Genomic DNA, 17,651 nt, shown 5'->3' with positions numbered 1-17,651 from the left:
CTCTTCTGGCAAAGTAAAGCACCCATCCCATCCCAACACCACGGTAACTGGACATAAGATGTCCATGCCGATGCCGAAGAGCCAGCTAAATCATGTCATAAATCAGAAGTCATGTTGCTTAGAGTAGAGTTGTCCCAGGAGGAGCCTCTTCCCAATCTGCCCATCTCCCAGGCTTTCACCACTCACACCCCACACAGAATAACCTTACACTTGGCCTTGAGGCCTCCCTTTCCATGGCTAGTTCTTCCCATCTCGATATTTAAAAGGGATCCTGGTGCCTGAATCTCACCAGTTCTATCCTATCTACACCACACTCACCCACACAAAACTCTGGGACCTCTTTAGCTGGCGTTGGGGCTGCTCTCGATTAGCAGATTAGAGGTAAGAGCCTGACCAAGACACACCATAGGCCTTTTTGATGTTTTTCTGTTGTATTCCCCTCTTCAAACCTATTATCTGTGGTTTGAGACGTGCAGACACGAGAGATGAGTTCACAAAGCTACTCAGAATGGGGCATGTCCTGGAGGACACTTCTCCCCTGTTAGATATAGGGGGGGAATCAAACAACCAGCAGCCTGTCTTTGATGCTGATCCTGCATGGCTTCATAATGGCACATTGTATGTAAAACCATTCAACCACAGAGTTCAGATGACAGCCATGCTATTTGTCTGAAGCTCACAAGAAACCACTTCCAAGGCATAACTACTCATCCACTGTAACTCCCAGTCCTCCCGAGGCCAGCCTGGGAATGACATTGCCTATTCCCAAATGGCTTGGATCAGCATTTTCCCGTCTGTGTGCACAGTCATCCCGCTGTGCTCGTCAGACAGGCGTCGATTGCCTACCAGCTTTCTACAAAGGCCTTTCACTGAGCTTCGTGAGACCAAACCAAAAGGAGGTGGTGTTGGCAAAGCTGTTCTCAGCGTGTCGAAATTTTAATGCCCAGTGATTTCAGACAGGACTTGAGAATGACAAAATTTTTGGTGGTAGGAGGAATGTCCCTGAAGGAAAGCCAGACTGGCAAAATGGCTTCACGCCTTATCTAATGCAGTCTAACATCACTTGAAGAACAAAGCCAAACAGTTTTCCGTCAGTAAATACAATGATTGCGCTGCCTATTCCTCCTTTTTTTTTTGCTCTACTCTTAATATTTACAAATGCACCAAAGCCTATGGGACTGTGGGCCCCAAAGCCATCATCCCCATAGCACAGATGATGCTATCCCACCCAGGTGAACCAGAGCATGGACACTGCTGATAGTGAGTCCTAATCCAAGGTCCCCAGGCTTCCAGAAACCATTACCTTCCCAGGTGATCTTTGCCAATGGCTTGAGTTGCACCCTAATGCTGAACACCTGCACTGGGTTTTTGCCTGTGCTGCAAACGACATGGTGAACGTGCTCATCACAGCAGCTCCTCCCAGACCTCTTCCTGGTGTGCACCGAGCTCTTGGGCACACAGCGGAATAAATTTCCTATGCATCGAAGACTAACAAGGAAAAATAAAAGCCAAACAATAACAACACGAGGAGCAAAGTAACATCATAAATTACAATGTAATACAAACACATCTATAAATTACAGGTATAATATCTTTTAAATTATCACTTCACAGCTGATCTATTACTGCATTAGAGACAGTGTTTTATACTCAATAGGAATTGTGCTGCTTCACAAATATTGACTTTTCTAATTCCCCATCAGAAAATTAAAATGCTGATCCAGATGACACAGCTGGTTAGAATAAGCATTGTATTCACAGATTTCCAAGAAGACTGTCAGGATGACTTGAAAAAATATTTGGTTTATTATTTATAAGAAATACTAGCTTTCCAATGCCAGCTAATTCCCTTAAGATGCTATACCAATGTGCTAGGTTCAGCTGAGCAAGGGATTTCCAGTTTTGCACTATTATAGTTTTGGCAGCTAATACTGCTTGCAGCAGGGTTTTTAGGGGTTTGATCTTTTTTTTTTTTTTTTTTTTTTTTTTTTAATGCGAGTTAGCTAAATCCCCGAGTTTCTTCACATGCCCCAGAATATAAATCTGCCGTTTTCAAGGCCAATTTGTTTTCTTTTAAATCATATCAATTCTCTCTTGAACTTAAACCCAGGAATACTTAACTGCTTGGCAATACCCTGAGCTCACGGCCCAGATGCTGAGGTGAGGGTACCCGGACAGCAGTACAGCCCGCCCTGAAAAAGGCAGCCCCTGTGCTCATGCTAAGGTTGGAAGACGGGTTTTGGGGTACAGAACAGTAGATGCCTCGCATACAGGATATTTTGGCACTGCTCAGCCTTGCCTGCCTTCATTTTGGTGTCTAATCGGAGCATTACAAGTCCACTCATATCAGGAGGTCCTGCACGATGAGGCCTACTGGACCCGAGTGGGGAGGTGGAGAAGGAAGACAGCAGAAGATTTGGGGTTTGTAGTATGTGACCACATGGAAACCCTTCAGACAGGACCCCATAATGGCACAGCTGATGCAAGGCAACCTGAAGTGTTGGGCAGTGGGAAAAAGCAGGGTCCTGGTCAGCGGGAAGGGAGGTTTCTTCATGCTGGACACCACAGAAGGTGGAACCATAACCGCATTTTTAGTACCTGATGCAAGACAAGTAATTAGTAACAAAGTTAATGACCATAAATGCCAGTATTTTCAAGACTCTGAGATTTTCTGTGGAAAAGAGCAGACCTTTGTCTGTGCAAAGGTCAGAGGAATGTAAGCTCCTAGCCTTTGCTTCTTCTAGAGGAAAAGCTGTTAACCCAGAGAAATGGGAGCAGGTGCTTGGATTTTCAGCTGAAGGAGCTGACTATGAAGTAATGATCCAATGCTTCCCGGTGGACACTGAACCAGGAAATATAGCTTCATTTTCAAACACAGGCCAAACTTTTCTGCCTCTTCCTATTTCACTCTTTGAACTTTGACTTCCTGCTCCACCTGTCCATGTGGGAGAGGTGACACAGGCCTCTGAGGTGCAGGCCTGCGGCTGGGCCTGGGCCTCTGCGCCATGATGGGGGCTGCAGAAACCACGGCCTGGGGGGCAAGCTGACACGAGAAGAGATCACACAGGGAAATGCTGCTGTGGTGAACCAAAGGGATGAATTGAAGGCAGCAGGCCCCTGCCCAAGCACACTATTTGCAGCTTGTGTGGATTCAGAGGCAGAAACATGCACCAGATCATTCCGAAGGTGCCCCAGATCCTGAAGCTACTGTGTGCGGCCAAGCTCTTGTACACCTCGCTGAAGGCACAGGCTGCTCACACTGGAGCTACTGGGCAGAGGGAGAAAAGAAGCCATTAGCCACACAAGCCTTGTGAGGGGCTGGCTCTGCTCCCTGCAGGAGGAGCAGGCAGCATCCTGCAGACACCATGCCAGGAGCACTTCTCCCCTCACCCACCGGCCGCTGGTGCCGACTCCACGCTTAGCACAAGCGCTGCAAGCAGTCTCTGGGGCTCCGTTTCAGAAGTTGGATTAAATTAATGTAAATTAAATTAATTAATCCTCAGATATGTCTCTGGTTACTGCGCTAGGCCTTCGCCAGCCAAATGGAGGAGGCAGAAGAGGCAAGTGTGGCGTGATGAGGGCCGGTGAGCTGAAAAATTCCACACAGATTTTTGCAGAAATTAACTCCAGCTGGAAAAGGTGCCTACAGGTTTCCCCTACTGGTGCTAGTGCCTCCTCTGGGGGCACCTGAAGCACAGAGGATCCTGGCAACCAATTGGGCAGAGAGCACGCCTTGATTTTTTGTTTTAGTGATAAATGTAAAATCCTTATCCTTGACTCAAGATCAGACACATCTGCTTTGAGCCAAGTCAGGAAGATGGGCTCAAGGAAGTCATCCGGAGAGCTTGGCCAGCCAAATTTGCAAGACAGAGCATTAGGCAGGGGAAACACCTGTGCCTCTGTTTTGTTCATATTTTGCATGATTTTTCACTGGACCTTTCGGGCTTTCCACCTCTGCTGGACTGAGGCAGCCTGCTGAGGGGCCTGGAGCCAGAAAGGATGAGGAATAAAACCAGTCACAGATGACGACATCCTGCAGGGAGAACAACCCGATGGCAATGGTGGATGAGGTAAGAGATGAGGAAGCTTTGTTAATTACTTACCTGGCATAGGAACCGCTGGCAGCCCCTGCCCCAGAGGTGAGCCACTGCAGCTCACCAAACCCTAAACCAGCTGGGCTTCGAGGGGTCACCACCTGCGACCTGAAACCTCCTTGGAAATGTGCCAGCAGCCTTTGGAAAAAGAGTGGGGCCCAGATTTACTGCGACAATGGGCTTTTCTACTAATTTACATATGTATAATTTTTAACCTCCCTCCATGGCTGTATGTCCAAACAGCCCTGGGTGGTAAAAACCAGGGCGTTGCTTTCACACAGCTTTACAAAAGCCCAGAGAAAATCAGAACATAGTGGGCAGGAAAACGCAAATGGGATTAAATACCAACCTAAATAATTCTGAGGGTGTAGGACTGAGAGCAATTTCATTTTGCACATTTCACACAAAAAGCAAAAACCACCTCCGAGCTCCACATGACACCTCCTCACCTCTGCTTTGAAATGGAAATGCGGGCGACATGAGGGGAGCACAGCAGTCCCAATGCCACCCTTGAGCCTCCCTCATACTGAATTACATGCAGTCATCCCCTTTTAGTCCCCTTGGATGTCACTGGCTACAGCTCAGCCCCCGTAGCGTGTGTCATGCGCCTTGGATCAACCCAGAGACCAGACCAAGTGCTGAAGCTGGTGGTCCTCCCAGGGAGGACGTCCCCAGCATCCTTTTAGTCTTAAAAAAAAAATCCTGTTGCTGTCCTTTCTTTTGTACGTACGTGTTTTTTTTTTTTTTTTTTTTTTTGTTTTTTTTTTTTCATCTGACAAATTCATGGTCCCCCTTTTCAACTTCTCCAGTGAGCAGCTGCACCAGTCCAGGACTGCCCTACAGGCTTCATTCCTCCCCTCTCTGGCTTTGCTTCTGGTTTTGTTATTTATTAGCTGCAACGGCTTGTGGAAGGTTCGTGGCATCGTATTTCTAACTTTCCCCCCCCATGCTTCATACCTCAAATATGAGCTATTTGTCCTTTTGCAGGAAATCTGACATTTATGAAGGTTTTGGCTGCTCTGAGAAGCCAGGAAGCTCTGGGAGGCAGATCAAGCAGAAACTGTGACCTCTGCCGTATTCCGTCCTCCTCCTCTTGTGGCAATGCCAAGGGGTCTCCTCGCTTTGTGCCTCCCCCGTTGCTTTCCACCTCCATCTCACCCCACAAATCATCTTGTAATGCTTGCAGAGACCTGCACATGCCTCCTGCTGAACTTCTTGTCCTAGTTTTTTGACGGTCAGGGCCAAACCCTGATGCCCTGGCCCACGCTGAGGACACCCTGGCACTAAAATAAGCCTTAGCGGGGGACCCCAGAACACCTTACAGTGAGGAAAGGAGGCTTAGGAACTCTGTGGGGTATTTTTTTTTGTCTTTACAACCTGCAGAGCAGAGCCCGTCACTCATGGTGACAATGCACCGGGCTCAGATCTTGTGCCTGGATCTGAGCTTGTCAGAGACGAGAAGTATTCTATAAATGTCTCGGGCGATTACATAAAGCCAGGATTTCTGCCCCAGAAACACAGCTCTGGTGCCTGAGGGGCGGCTGGGTGCGCACAGACAGCGCTCACACCTTGTGAGGTGGTTTCTCACCCTCGGGCACGTGCCAGCAGGACGCCAGCTGGTACAGACAGACAGGAACGTGCTGCTGCCAGCATGCCGTGGCATTTCACACTGCAGCTCTTACTGAAAGGTGCACGCAGAGGATGGGCAGACGCAGGATTCGCTACGTGCCTGACTCTTGGTGGATTCAGATGCTGGTTCTGGGGCTTTTTTTGCATGCAGTTATGCAGCTGATAACCGCACCAGGTGCAATCTTCACCTCCGTGCAACCCCAAACAGACGAGCATTTAAGCAGCTGTGTTGCCTGCAGTGAGAGGAGGAACCCAGCAACATCAGGTACTCAAAACAGTGCAAATACCCGTGTGTACAGGGCCCCACAGCCATCACCTCCCTGTCCCATCCCGGGGAATATCTGTGGCGTGGTGGGAACCAGCAGCCCGTGGCTAACACCAGCTCAGCCAGTTCACACACCAGTGCTGGCACTTTCCACCCCGTCAGCAGGCCCCCGATGGCTCAAGGGACGCTACACACGCCTCAACAGTTAACGCCAAGGGGATTTTGGGCATCACACGCCGAATTTAGAAAGCCCCAGGTCGCCATGGAAACAGGTTTCTCTTACACATAGCGATGCGCGCAGGGGACCCGAGCGCTTCGCAAGGAAATGCTGCCTTGCTTCCCAGCTCACTCAGCAGCACCAGTTGCGTGGAGGGAGCAGAGTTTTAGCACTACTGGGTTTTTAAAAACCCTTTGAGAAGGTGTGAGTGAGCTTGACAAAACTGGGAAGCCCCAAGTGACCGTGCTCCAGTTGAAGCCAGATCCTGGCTGGGGATGGAGGAGGGCAGGACTTTGGGGCCTTCAGATATGAAGCCTGGCCACCTTAGCTCGTCTACACATGCGCAGCACTTCCAGCATTAATGGGCAGGTCCACGTAGATGGCCAGAGCCCATCACACTGCCACGAATAGCCCTGCTCATCGCTGGGGTCCTCCCGATGGCCTTGAAGGCTGGGGCACCAGCAGAAGACATGGAATCGGATGGAAGAGAGCGGGGCTGAATTCAGAGAACCTGACAGCCATGAAGGATGGAGATGCTGGCAGAGCAGCAGGCAGCGCACAGCCAGGCAAGTCCACCCCGTAACAGCCATCCCGAAGGGCTCCGCATCCAAGCCAATTACAAAACCCAGGGGTTTTGTTCAAACAACAGACAAGTGCTCACATGAGCATAACTTGATTTAATTTTCAGTACTCAGCAGAATGTATTTTTCACTGCACCTCAGCTGTGGCACAGAGATAAATGATGTATTTAGTCTTCTGACAATTTCGCTGAAGCTTCGCTCCCAGCTGATCTCTTTTCAAATGATCCATATTTCAGGGATTTTTATCCTTAATTAATCTTGGTGATAAAAGAATACAAAAAAAATAACATGAAACGGGGATTTGGAAAAATGTTTTCTGCTGTTAAAATCTTATTTCTTTCCGTTCCTCTTTTGTTAGGCACCCCCAACCTTAGCCTTTCGCTGCCCTTGCAGCTATGCAATACGCAAGACCTCTCCAGTACATGTGATACTGCAGGAGACTGGAAATATTTCTGAGCCAGGAAACAATGACAGTTGTTCCATTAGGTACAAAGGTTTTCCTTTGCAAGCTTCACTAAAAAGGCATTACACAGTTAATAATATTACCTAAACCTCACTACCAGCTCTCAAATGGCCCAGATATCCTTTTGTCCTGCTGCTCCGTGCCGTATCGCTCCCTTCTTCCAATAACGCTTTGGCAAAGGGGCATTTTCACAGTAATAAACATGCTCCCATAAGCTTGATGTAAATCCCAGCCACTGCGCAGGCAGCTCTGCTGGGTTCCTGCAGGTCCAGGATTTTTGGAAATAGCTGCAGCGCGCTCCACACAGGCAAGCTCCTGGCCTGCCTGTTGGCTTGGGCTCCTCCGTAGCGCACGGCCACGTACACAGGGTAATTTATAGCACGTTGCTCCAGCTGCATGACGTGGAACACAGGCAGGAAGCGCCTGCGTGGCCACTGCAGGGGAACAGCAAGAAAAATAATATTACACAGACACACGCTTTTCAGCCCAAAAGCTCTGTTTGCGGGGCTGTGCTCTGGTTCCCAAGAAATTTTCAGCTTAGGCAGATCCAATCTGAAGAGCTGAAAAAAATATCATATTCTCTCTCTCTCTAAAACATCAGTGTTTTATGTACATTTGTGTGTGTATATATATATATATCCATCCTTGCAGCTCCTTGTGCTGACGCTAAATTCACACTCCTGCTTAAGCTGCGAGGAGCCTTAGCTGGGAGCGATTCCTACACTGTAGGTACAAAGGTTAAGTCGGGTTAACTGTGTTTTAAAACAACAATAAAAGCACAACCCATAGGAAAAAAAAGGGAAAAAAAATAAATTCCATGGATAGTTTTGCCCAAATCTTTGCACTCCAGGCCCAGCAGAGGCATGATGATGCCAAAGACCAACCCAGCAAGGAATCCCCAGCGGTGCACAGCACTTGTGTGCTCCACGGGTATCTGCATCGTGATGGATATCCGTGCCTTGATGGAATAATGTTGGACCGAGCAGCAGATGTTCTCACTCCTCGTGGAAGACCAGCGCAGGGGAGCTCTTTCACAAGGACGAACCCCCTCAACCCTTGGAGGAGCCACCTCTGAGCCAGGAGGGATGAGAAAAAGCATCACTGGGCAGGCAGCAGCCCTGCAGGCAGGGGAGCCGGGAAGCTGCGTGAATTGCAGCTGTGATTACACAAATCATTCCCCCTTTGGGAAAGCTCTTGCCCAAAGCTCCTGGCAGGCGTTTTGCGGACCCATGCCCTCACCCAGGGAAAGGATCCTCATTTCTGAAGCAGAAAAGTCTGTCCTAAGGGCAACTGGGACGTGTTCTCCAGTCTTGGGGGGAGAAAGGGCATATTCAGCAGGCAGGATGGCTTCAGACTGTCCTCAGCTCCCATCCCTCACTGCCCGTCTCCTCCAAAAATTGGTCCCCACAGATGTCAATTTGCTCTGACAGCTCAGCAGTGCTTCAGCTGCCGCCGAGCCCTCCCTGCGGCCGGGCTTTCTGGGGACGGGAATCCCCCTGCCCTCCCCACGGCACCCGTGAGTCACGGAGGAGATTATTTCTGGATGGAGCTTTCTGGACTTGGGGAATCGCTGCCATGCCAGCGCCCAGCTGCGCTTTCAAGAGGCGCATTGTTTGGCCAGCCTCGCAGAGCTATTTCCATATGAAAGCACCCGCATGAATCACTCCTGGGAAGAAAAAGCCGTGGAAGGGAAATGGGCAAGAAAAAGGGTTTGCTGGGAGATAAGGAAGGGAAAACTGGCTGTTACTTTTCCTGCAACTCGTCCTCTCCTGCAAATATCAGCGTTTTCCAGCCACCACGTGTTCCAAAGGAGCACAAATTGTTAACAGGAATAACAAACTGGAGCTGATCAGCCACCTGCGTTGCTCATAACGTTTGGACCAGTCTTTGTGGATTTCACCAAGTTGTTTTTTTGTTTTTTTTTTTTTGTTTTCCTCACCTCCAAGATCACAGGAAGGGCTACTGCACACTAGCATATTGCTACTGCGAGGCATCACCATAACGTCCTTATGACTATCCCCATCGTCCCTAACTTCTGAATCCTATATGGCGCCGTAGCAAACAGCCATCCCCTCGCACATTTTGGTCAGCAGTTCCCCTCAAAGTTTTCCTTAAAGCTTTGCATACGATTACACGGAGACCAGTGAGCCTGCAGTTGCTCCGTATTTATATATACTTCTGTACTTACGTGCTCTCCAAGTATATTTTCAAAGTACACCACCCACTCAGAGAAGTGTTAAAGAGCACTGCCATTTGACCAGTAAGCATATGTGGTATTTCTGTTGCAGCTTTAGGAGAGAAACTATTGCATTTTCCTGGAAAAAAAAGAGCATTAAACGCTGAATTTGCCTGTGCCTCGATTCTGGTAGTTCTTGTTTCCATATCCTAAATCTCATTCTTGGCTCTTCTTCCATGGTCCCTTAGCCAATACATTTACTTTAAATCCTTCCCTTACCCTTATTGCATCATTTCCCTTCTTCTTTATACCTTGCTCTTCCTATTTAAGGGTCTGGAAAAGTTCTGTGCTGCTTTTTGACCACGATCAGCAAAGAATCTTAGCTGGACTCATGCTGATTTTCGCTGTATTCTTAGACTTTTCTGGCAATCCACAGCTTGCTTGGCTGCCAGGTCATTTTTCCAAACACAAAGCAGTGCCACCTCTTACTGATTCTGTGAGTACAGTTTGAAGACTTCTGTCTGCTGTCTAATCTGAGATTAACTGCGTCCAAATATTGCCAACCAATGCCTGGCCAGCAGTTCTCCTGCTAGGAATTAGCCTTCCAGAGAGACAGAACTTCTGGTGGTACTTTCTAGCATCGCGACCGGCGTGATGGGATGGATTTGGGTAGGGTTTGTCAAGTTGCCGTTCTTCTGTTTTCTCCCCCAGCTCTGCATCCACGTCTCAGCTCAGCTGGAGCGTCAGCCCGATGCTCCCTTCAGACTGCACTTTCTTCTCATTTCAGAAGAATGCAGTCCCAGTGCACAGCTTATTAAATACGCACAGAAAGCAATAAACCACCAACTGGCGGATAAACAAATTACCTTCTCCTCAGGCAACCTCCTCGGAAGGTTACTTCTCCGTCCCCAGGGAGGCACAAGATCTCTCATTTATCTCATATCCTGATAATACTCGCAAATCTGCACTGTAATAATGACTGTATACAAATCACATGCTTCGGGGCTTCGTCCACTTGCCTGCTGAATCCAAGAAGGGACTGTTTGCCTCCATAAAGCACTGGCCAGACTTCTGCGCCTCCTGAAGCCCTGAGGACCAGCAGGACATGGATGAGGACATGGATGAGGACATGGATGAGGACATGGATGAGGACATGGATGAGGACAGCAGGACACGATGCATGACAGAACTGTACTGAGATGGTGAAGTGGATCCCTTTGCATGATACCTATCTGGATGATCTGCGATCCAATTTATTGTCAGATTTGTCACTAAATGCTATTCCTGCTCTTCCACTCTTCTCTCAGGCCAGTGAGGCCTTCATTTTCTCTTACCTTCTGCAATCTGTACCTCAGTACATCCCTGCTCTGCTCCTGCAGTGTTCCTCTGCTTCCCCCATTTTCTGATAAACAGCTCTCCTCTTTCTGACTTCCACGGCTGGAGAGGTCTTCTCCTGTCTTAAATTACTGGCACCAACATACGTTATCAGCATTTAATAATATACAACGGAAACCAGGCAGGTAATTCAACTTTACCATGAAGGTGATTAAGGGACTGGAGCCTCTGACTTACGAGGAGAGATGGAACTGCTCAGTCTAGAGCAAAGGAGGCTCAGCGTGGACTCATCCATGTGTGTAAATGCCTGATGCCAGGAGTAAAGAAGGGGGAGCCAGGCTCTGCTCAGTGGGACCCCACGACAGGACAAGAAGCAGTGGGCACAAACTCAGGAACAGGGTTTAAATGCAAGAAAAAGCTTTTTGTTGTTTTGTTTCCCTGAGAGGTTGTGGGGTTTCCCCTCTCAGAGATGCCTAGAACCCAGTTAGACATGGTCCTGAGCAGTGTGAGCAGTTGGGTTGGGCTGGACCACCTCATTTCTCCTGACCTAAAACTGAAATTATTCCGAGGCACAACGTTCAGCCGCTCACACAAAGCAAAAAGAGACCAGAAAATACCCAGATGCTGAGAAAAACGGGTTTGCTTGGTCGCACAATAGACATCTGCATTGACTGTGTCTGAACTGACCACTTCTCGCTCAAGTTTTTCTGCCCTAAAAATGGCCCAGCTGGGAACACAGACCCCAAACCTCCAAAAACAGGCACACAGGACTCCATCCAAACGGGAGGGGGAGGCCTCGGTGAGCCCCAGCACAGCCAGTGATGGCCTGTGACAAAGGTGTAGACGCTGTCACCTCTGCCACCATGCTTGTAGACTTGTCGCTGGTGGCAAAGCCAGTCCTTCAGCACATTCTTTGCTGAGTTGTGTTACCAAAAATCAAGCTTTTGACAAGGATGACACAGCCGAGCCAGCCTCCCTTTGCAGGCTTGTGTCAGAGCCGAGTGCTGCCCGGAGCACGCAGTTATCCTTCAGCTTGATAAAAACATCGTGTCCCGTATAAAACTGAAACTGCCCCCAAGTTATTTAAAAAAAAAAAAAAAGAAATAAATCAAAGCCTCATAAACCATATATTTGAAAATGCTTAGCGGGCTTGATACTGCAAAGTCAGCTCAGCAAGACTAATAAAACCCAATCTCTAGCTCCATCAAATCCTCCTCCTTTGTGTCCCCCACGGGGATGAGCACAGTTCTCTGTATTTTCACACACATGCGAACACACACATATGAACACATGCAAACTGGCACATTTTTTCTAAAATTTCAAGTTCCAGGAACTTCATCCTTTTGCACGCTGAAAATGGACTTTTTGTTTTATTTTTAAGAAGAATTAAACACCCTCCCAAAAGTAACTGAGAAAGTGATCTGCAAACTATTTTCAAAACAGCTGCTTTGGTGCATTTTTATTTATTTATTTTTTTAATGTGGTTCTCACATCCCTCTCTTTGTGAACAAGTGGGAAGATTCATGGATCTGACTAATCTGAGCAACAGTACCTTGAAAAAGACAGGAGACAGATTTCTAAGAACTAAAAGTATAAAAAAAAGTATAAAAAAGTATAAAAAAGGGAGTAAAAGAAAAGACTGAAAGAGTCTGTGTGTGTGTGACAGCTGGCAGTTACGATACAAGCTTAAGCAGGGTTAACTCTAGCACAATTTGGGGGAAACCCTGGGCAATAATCAAGATTGTCTCCTTCAAAGAACATATACTAAAAGCTTACGCACTTGGTAGCTGTTGAAAAGGAAAATTATCATCATGCAGAAAATATAATACACGTATCCAATACACCACATCCCACAGTGGAAACCTACAAGTTAAAAAAAAATCATAATCCAGTAAATCCTGATGTAGGCACCGATGATGCAAAGAAACCTGTAAAGGGAGATGTACTTCGTGTGTGGCATTTCACTGAGTGAGACCATCCAAAACTCAGCCTTCGGTGGCACCACGTTTTTTCTTCGAATTCATCTATAGCTCTTTCTGTAGCAGGAAAAAGGACAGCTGGAAGAAATGGGATGCCCTGGAAAGAGATGACCTTTGAAAAATGGTTTTATCCTTTGAGAACATGAAATTATAGTGCGGGATATCCCTCAGAGCTCACCCAGAACCTGCCCCACATTAGGACAGCGGGACCCGGTCCTGCAGAGCTGGGCCATCTTAGCTGGACCCATGGGAAGCTGCTATTTCATACACTCAGGACATTTGCTATTCTTCCAAGACAGAAAAAGTTAAATAAACATATATATATCCTGACTGACCACACAGAACTTGTGCATTTCCTGATGCAGTACTCAGCCTGCGCTACCTTGCTTACTCCTAAGCTCTTGAGCAACTGCAGCAGGCACTTGCAAACCCACGGCTGATTTTTTAGCTTTGATAGCTTGGGTTAAGCTCACCGATTGAGAGGTCTAAGCAACACCACTGCTGCTGATGGAAAAACTCCTTTCTTCCTGTTAAATTGAGTCAGGCAACTGCCAGGGCCTGAGTTAAACGAATCCAGACAACATTTTGCAGCGACAAACAACTCGGCTCCATGTTGTACAAACTAGCTGCTGAGTGCTAGCTCAGGCATCCCTACAGAAAAACTCACATGAGGTAACCTACAATTGTTCGGCTAGCACATCCTTGGACTGATTTAACAAAAAATAATTACTGAGTTTTACCATTACTTTTTCCAGAGACCGTTGTCATTCATCAGATGAGCAGTTCCACCGATCAGATGCAGTTAGACCCTGCACGTCTCCCCTTTGTGTTTCATTTCTATATAAGCCTAAATAAAACTTTAAATCTAAAATTAATCCAGCTTCGCAGCCATGGATATTATGAATTCACTGCATTTTTGCCACCATTCCTATCTTGCCAAAAATAACAAGACAGGGCTAAAGTGGGAAGAACACATAAGAAAACAGGCACCAGGCCAACATTTAATAATGCTACCTGAAAGGAAGACTAAAGCAATACCCACGTTGTCACACCGTTTGGCATTTTCCATCACTTCTTCACAGGATGATGGACTGTGGAAGGATGCTGAGCACAGTCAGGGAGAAAATGAGAAAAAAAAACACAGAGCTTTGACAATTCATCTCTGACTAAAAGACAGCATTTGAAATCTGATACTGAAAAGCATCGTTTTTTGTTTTTTTTTTTCCTTTCCTAAAGGAAGATTGCAAATGATACTAATTCACCTTTTCAAATACAGGAAGAGAGCTGGCTAGGAACATTTGCGAGGTCTGTCCATACCATTTCCTTGTTTCCACACAGGGCGGGATGCTAGTCACATACCGTAATTACATCTTCATAATTCACAAGTCACAGTGGAAAAAGAGGAACCTGTATTTGAACTGGAATTTTCTCTCTGCCGTGAGAGCCTAAGATGAGTCCTTCTGCTACCAATTCCAAGCTTTCTCTGTAAGTTTAGATTTCCAGGTATGAATCATCTAATATTTGTTTCTAGTAACAGTCTGCAACAACATTGGGGGGATAGAAAAGCAAATTACAATCACAGGGCACTGTAGATGAGAGAGCAAACCACACAGAAAGCATATTATTTCTTGTGCACTCTATTAGTGGGATACATTCTACTAATTTCAGAGAAAAAAACCCTTTTTACCTAGAACTTGGGGGAAAAATCAGACATACAGGGAATTTGCAGAAGCAGCGCTCAGTAGCTTAGTGCAGCTAGGTAATAAATGCATTTTTCTTAGTAAAGAACTGACCTTGAACTGTGAAACGTGTCCCTCTTCCTTTACGCAGATGGTCTCCACTTGTTCAAAAAGCAAAAGAGAGCAACAAACGCACGAACGTGTGCGCACACTTCTGAGATTTAGTCAGCAAGAAAGGGAAGAGCACTTACGTTCATGCACATTTTTATTGAGTAGTAATATAAAATGCTTCTTTCATTGTTACAAGTGCATGCTTTTGATTGCCAACATTTCGAAGTCAAATTACAAAGGCAAGGCTGTAGGCTGTAGTGAATTACTTGGGCACTTATACAATTGTTAAAAAATATCAATGGACTGTTTTGTTTTGTTTCTTTTTCTTTTTTTTTTAGAATGAACCAGTCGAAACCCGTAACTGATATACAAAGGGAAAAAAGTGAAAAAATTACACATTTTGTGGCACATGACAGAACATAACAAAATGACTAAACCATTATGACATTAACAGTTATCATGCATTTAGAATTTCACATGTAACTACAAACTTATTTAAATTTCACAAGGTTTGCTAAACATGCTACCCATCTATATGTGCACTGACAAGCTTATGTTAAAAACTTTAAGAATACTCTCCCCTTAGATTTTTCAAAGCTTTTTTTTTCGATTACAAAATTTCAAAGGCATTAAGCATTTTTTTTTTTAGAGAATATAAAGTACGCCAGTATACATACATTTCCAGTATAAGTCAGACCACTAAGCGCATTACAGTCCCATACAGGCCTATACAGCCATTTTTTTTCTTAAAAAACATGCATAGGCAGATTTTTACAGAATATAGATGCTTTTCACTGCACTTAATATGGTGTCTTGTTCACTATACTTAAAAATGCACCACTCATAAATATTTAAATTCAGCAAGCCACAACCAAGACTTGATTTACCAAAAAAAAAAAAAAAAAAGAAAACCCCCCAAACCAAACCCCCCTAAATATAAACAGCAAAAAAAAAAGATAAATGTTATCATTATTCCAGTTTTTTTTTTTTTTTAAACAAAGAAAAGGATAATCGCTGCCAAATTAGTAAGATAAGTGTTATATTTAAAGAAGGGCATTGAAGCACACTAAAGAAACCTGAGGTAAGCATAATCTGTACAAAATTAAACTGTCTCTCTCTCACTCTCTCTCTCTCTTTCTCTCTCTCTTTTTTTGGCATTTTAAACAAATTTCCAACATTCTTTTTTTTTTTTCTTTTTTTTTTCTATATTTTTTAAGACTGCCTAATTTATTTCATAGCCATTGTCTGACAAGAGTAGCAAAACATTATCAATAAATAGTCCTTATTTAGTTTGTACATTTTGTTAAAAATGTTTTGATGTTGTCCATGTTTAGTGCTGCAACTGTAAACGTACAATAGTTAGTAAGAAATTAAACAAAGTTTTCATGTCCAGTAACATAACAAAAGGCCTTTCAGTAACATATCTAGAAGTTCCCAATGCAGTAGGAAAACATGTTCATTCCCCTAACTTTGCAATATATACCAGCATTAGCTTTCATTTTTCTACAAGCATTTTAAAGGCATATCCAAAGGAGGTGTCTATCCCCCACCCCCCTCCCACCAAATTAAAGTTTACGATCTCTTCGTAGATGATTTTGTAAACTGAATCCAACACCTGGCCCCCAGAGCAAGTAAGCTATTATCAGAGGCAAGAACATCCAACTGCTGATGTGCAGCAACCCCATCGCGCCCTGCAGCTCAACCCCCCGCCCAGGAAGTGGTCACTGAATATTGCTGCTATTACTGCCGTTGCTGTCAGTGCCATTAGTCTCTGTGGAGATTGCCTTGTTGATGGAGTTAAGGTTGGCATCAGATGGCACATCTCTGCGCGGAGGCATTCGCTCATTAATTCGATCTAAGCCTTTGGCCTCTTCGAAGCTAGTGATCTTATGCTGGGGTGAAAATCCTTTGATAGCTAAATAAAGGATTATTAAAAAGTACAATTAGCAACGTGGAACTCTTGGCAGTTTTTCCCCCAACTTAGCAACGTCCTTCTTTGCGAAGAAGGCAATGAGAAGATCTGACAACACGACGGACTCCTTACCGTATGCAGAAAGAGCTGGGGGCGAGCCGCCACCGTCTCTTGCAACCCAACTACTTTTTTTACAAACAAAATCATCTCCCACTATTTTGCTGTCCTCTGGGGCTCAGCTTAAAATACTAAGAGGCTGCTGTGAAGCTACGGTCTGTAAGTCAGAACGATGCTCAGGGACAGCAGTGACCCAGTGAGGTGGTTTTGGTTGTCATGGCCTAGAGCCTATGGCCTACAACGTTAGGCCTCTCCATGACATCCTCACTCAGGGAAAACTCCCCTTTGGTTTTCAGAGCCCACACAAACTCTGGAAGCACTGGCCAGTTACAAGCAGTGATGATGTGACGTGGCCAGTCTTCATGGTAAAAGCTATAGGGCATTTGGGCTGACCCTATAACAGCTCGTCCTAGGGTCTCAGTGCGGGCCAGCTGCTTGCCGGTCAATCACTCCCCAACCTCCCTGGACTCTAAAAAGCAGTTTGAGTGGGACAGCAGGAATGCCGTGCAACGCAGATGAGGGCTATCGTATCATTATTTTGGCATATTGGTACAACTGAACTTTGAGAATAAATTCACCAAGGACCAAAGTTCCAACTGGATCCGAGGACTTTTGAACGGCCTTTCAAGCAGCAGCACCGATGAGGCCGCATTGACCTCAGAAGGCAGCCGCAGGCTCAGGAACATACTCACAGAGTGTGATTTATTTATTTTTCTTTGATTGATGAGTTTAAGATAGTTAGATTTAAAGCGAAAGAGAAAAAAGCACTGTAGGCAAACAGCAGCTCGCAGCTCCGTAGCAAATTTGTAATAGCCTTCTGTGTGCTTTTCTCTTATCAACGCCAAATCCGTGTGCTGTACTTCCAGAACGCTGGTTGCACTTTTGTTAAGCCTCTATTTTAACATGCCATATAGCAGAAATGGTGTGTTAGTACCAGGAAACTGCAAACTCCCTGGGTAGAAAAGTGGTAGGGGAGTTTCAAAGATCAAATTCAATATTCTTGATTCAATATTCTTTCCCACCTTTTACCTTCTCCCCTCTTCCCTAAAGTACCCCTCATCTCCTTGCAATATGAAGTCCCAATTCTGTACAA

At 45.7% G+C, this 17,651-nt stretch overlaps 1 protein-coding gene across 8 annotated transcripts in view; it reads right to left on the bottom strand.

Annotated features, from left to right (window-relative positions):
* Positions 1–14,665: 14,665 nt before the first annotated feature.
* The window catches only part of PPP3CA (protein phosphatase 3 catalytic subunit alpha), a 190,696-nt gene continuing 187,710 nt past the window's right edge, over positions 14,666–17,651 (bottom strand). For all 8 annotated transcript variants that reach the window (XM_072036986.1, XM_027457169.3, XM_072036980.1 and 5 more), the window contains one exon: positions 14,666–16,444. In XM_072036986.1, the coding sequence (XP_071893087.1) occupies positions 16,251–16,444 (194 nt within the window). In that variant the 3' untranslated portion in view covers positions 14,666–16,250. The remainder of the gene's footprint in view (positions 16,445–17,651) is intronic.

The sequence above is a fragment of the Anas platyrhynchos genome, chromosome 4 (assembly GCF_047663525.1).
Source record: "Anas platyrhynchos isolate ZD024472 breed Pekin duck chromosome 4, IASCAAS_PekinDuck_T2T, whole genome shotgun sequence".
Taxonomy (NCBI): domain Eukaryota; kingdom Metazoa; phylum Chordata; class Aves; order Anseriformes; family Anatidae; genus Anas; species Anas platyrhynchos.
The sequence above is the reverse complement of the archived record's forward strand: the minus strand, read 5'-3'. Positions and strand labels throughout refer to the sequence as shown.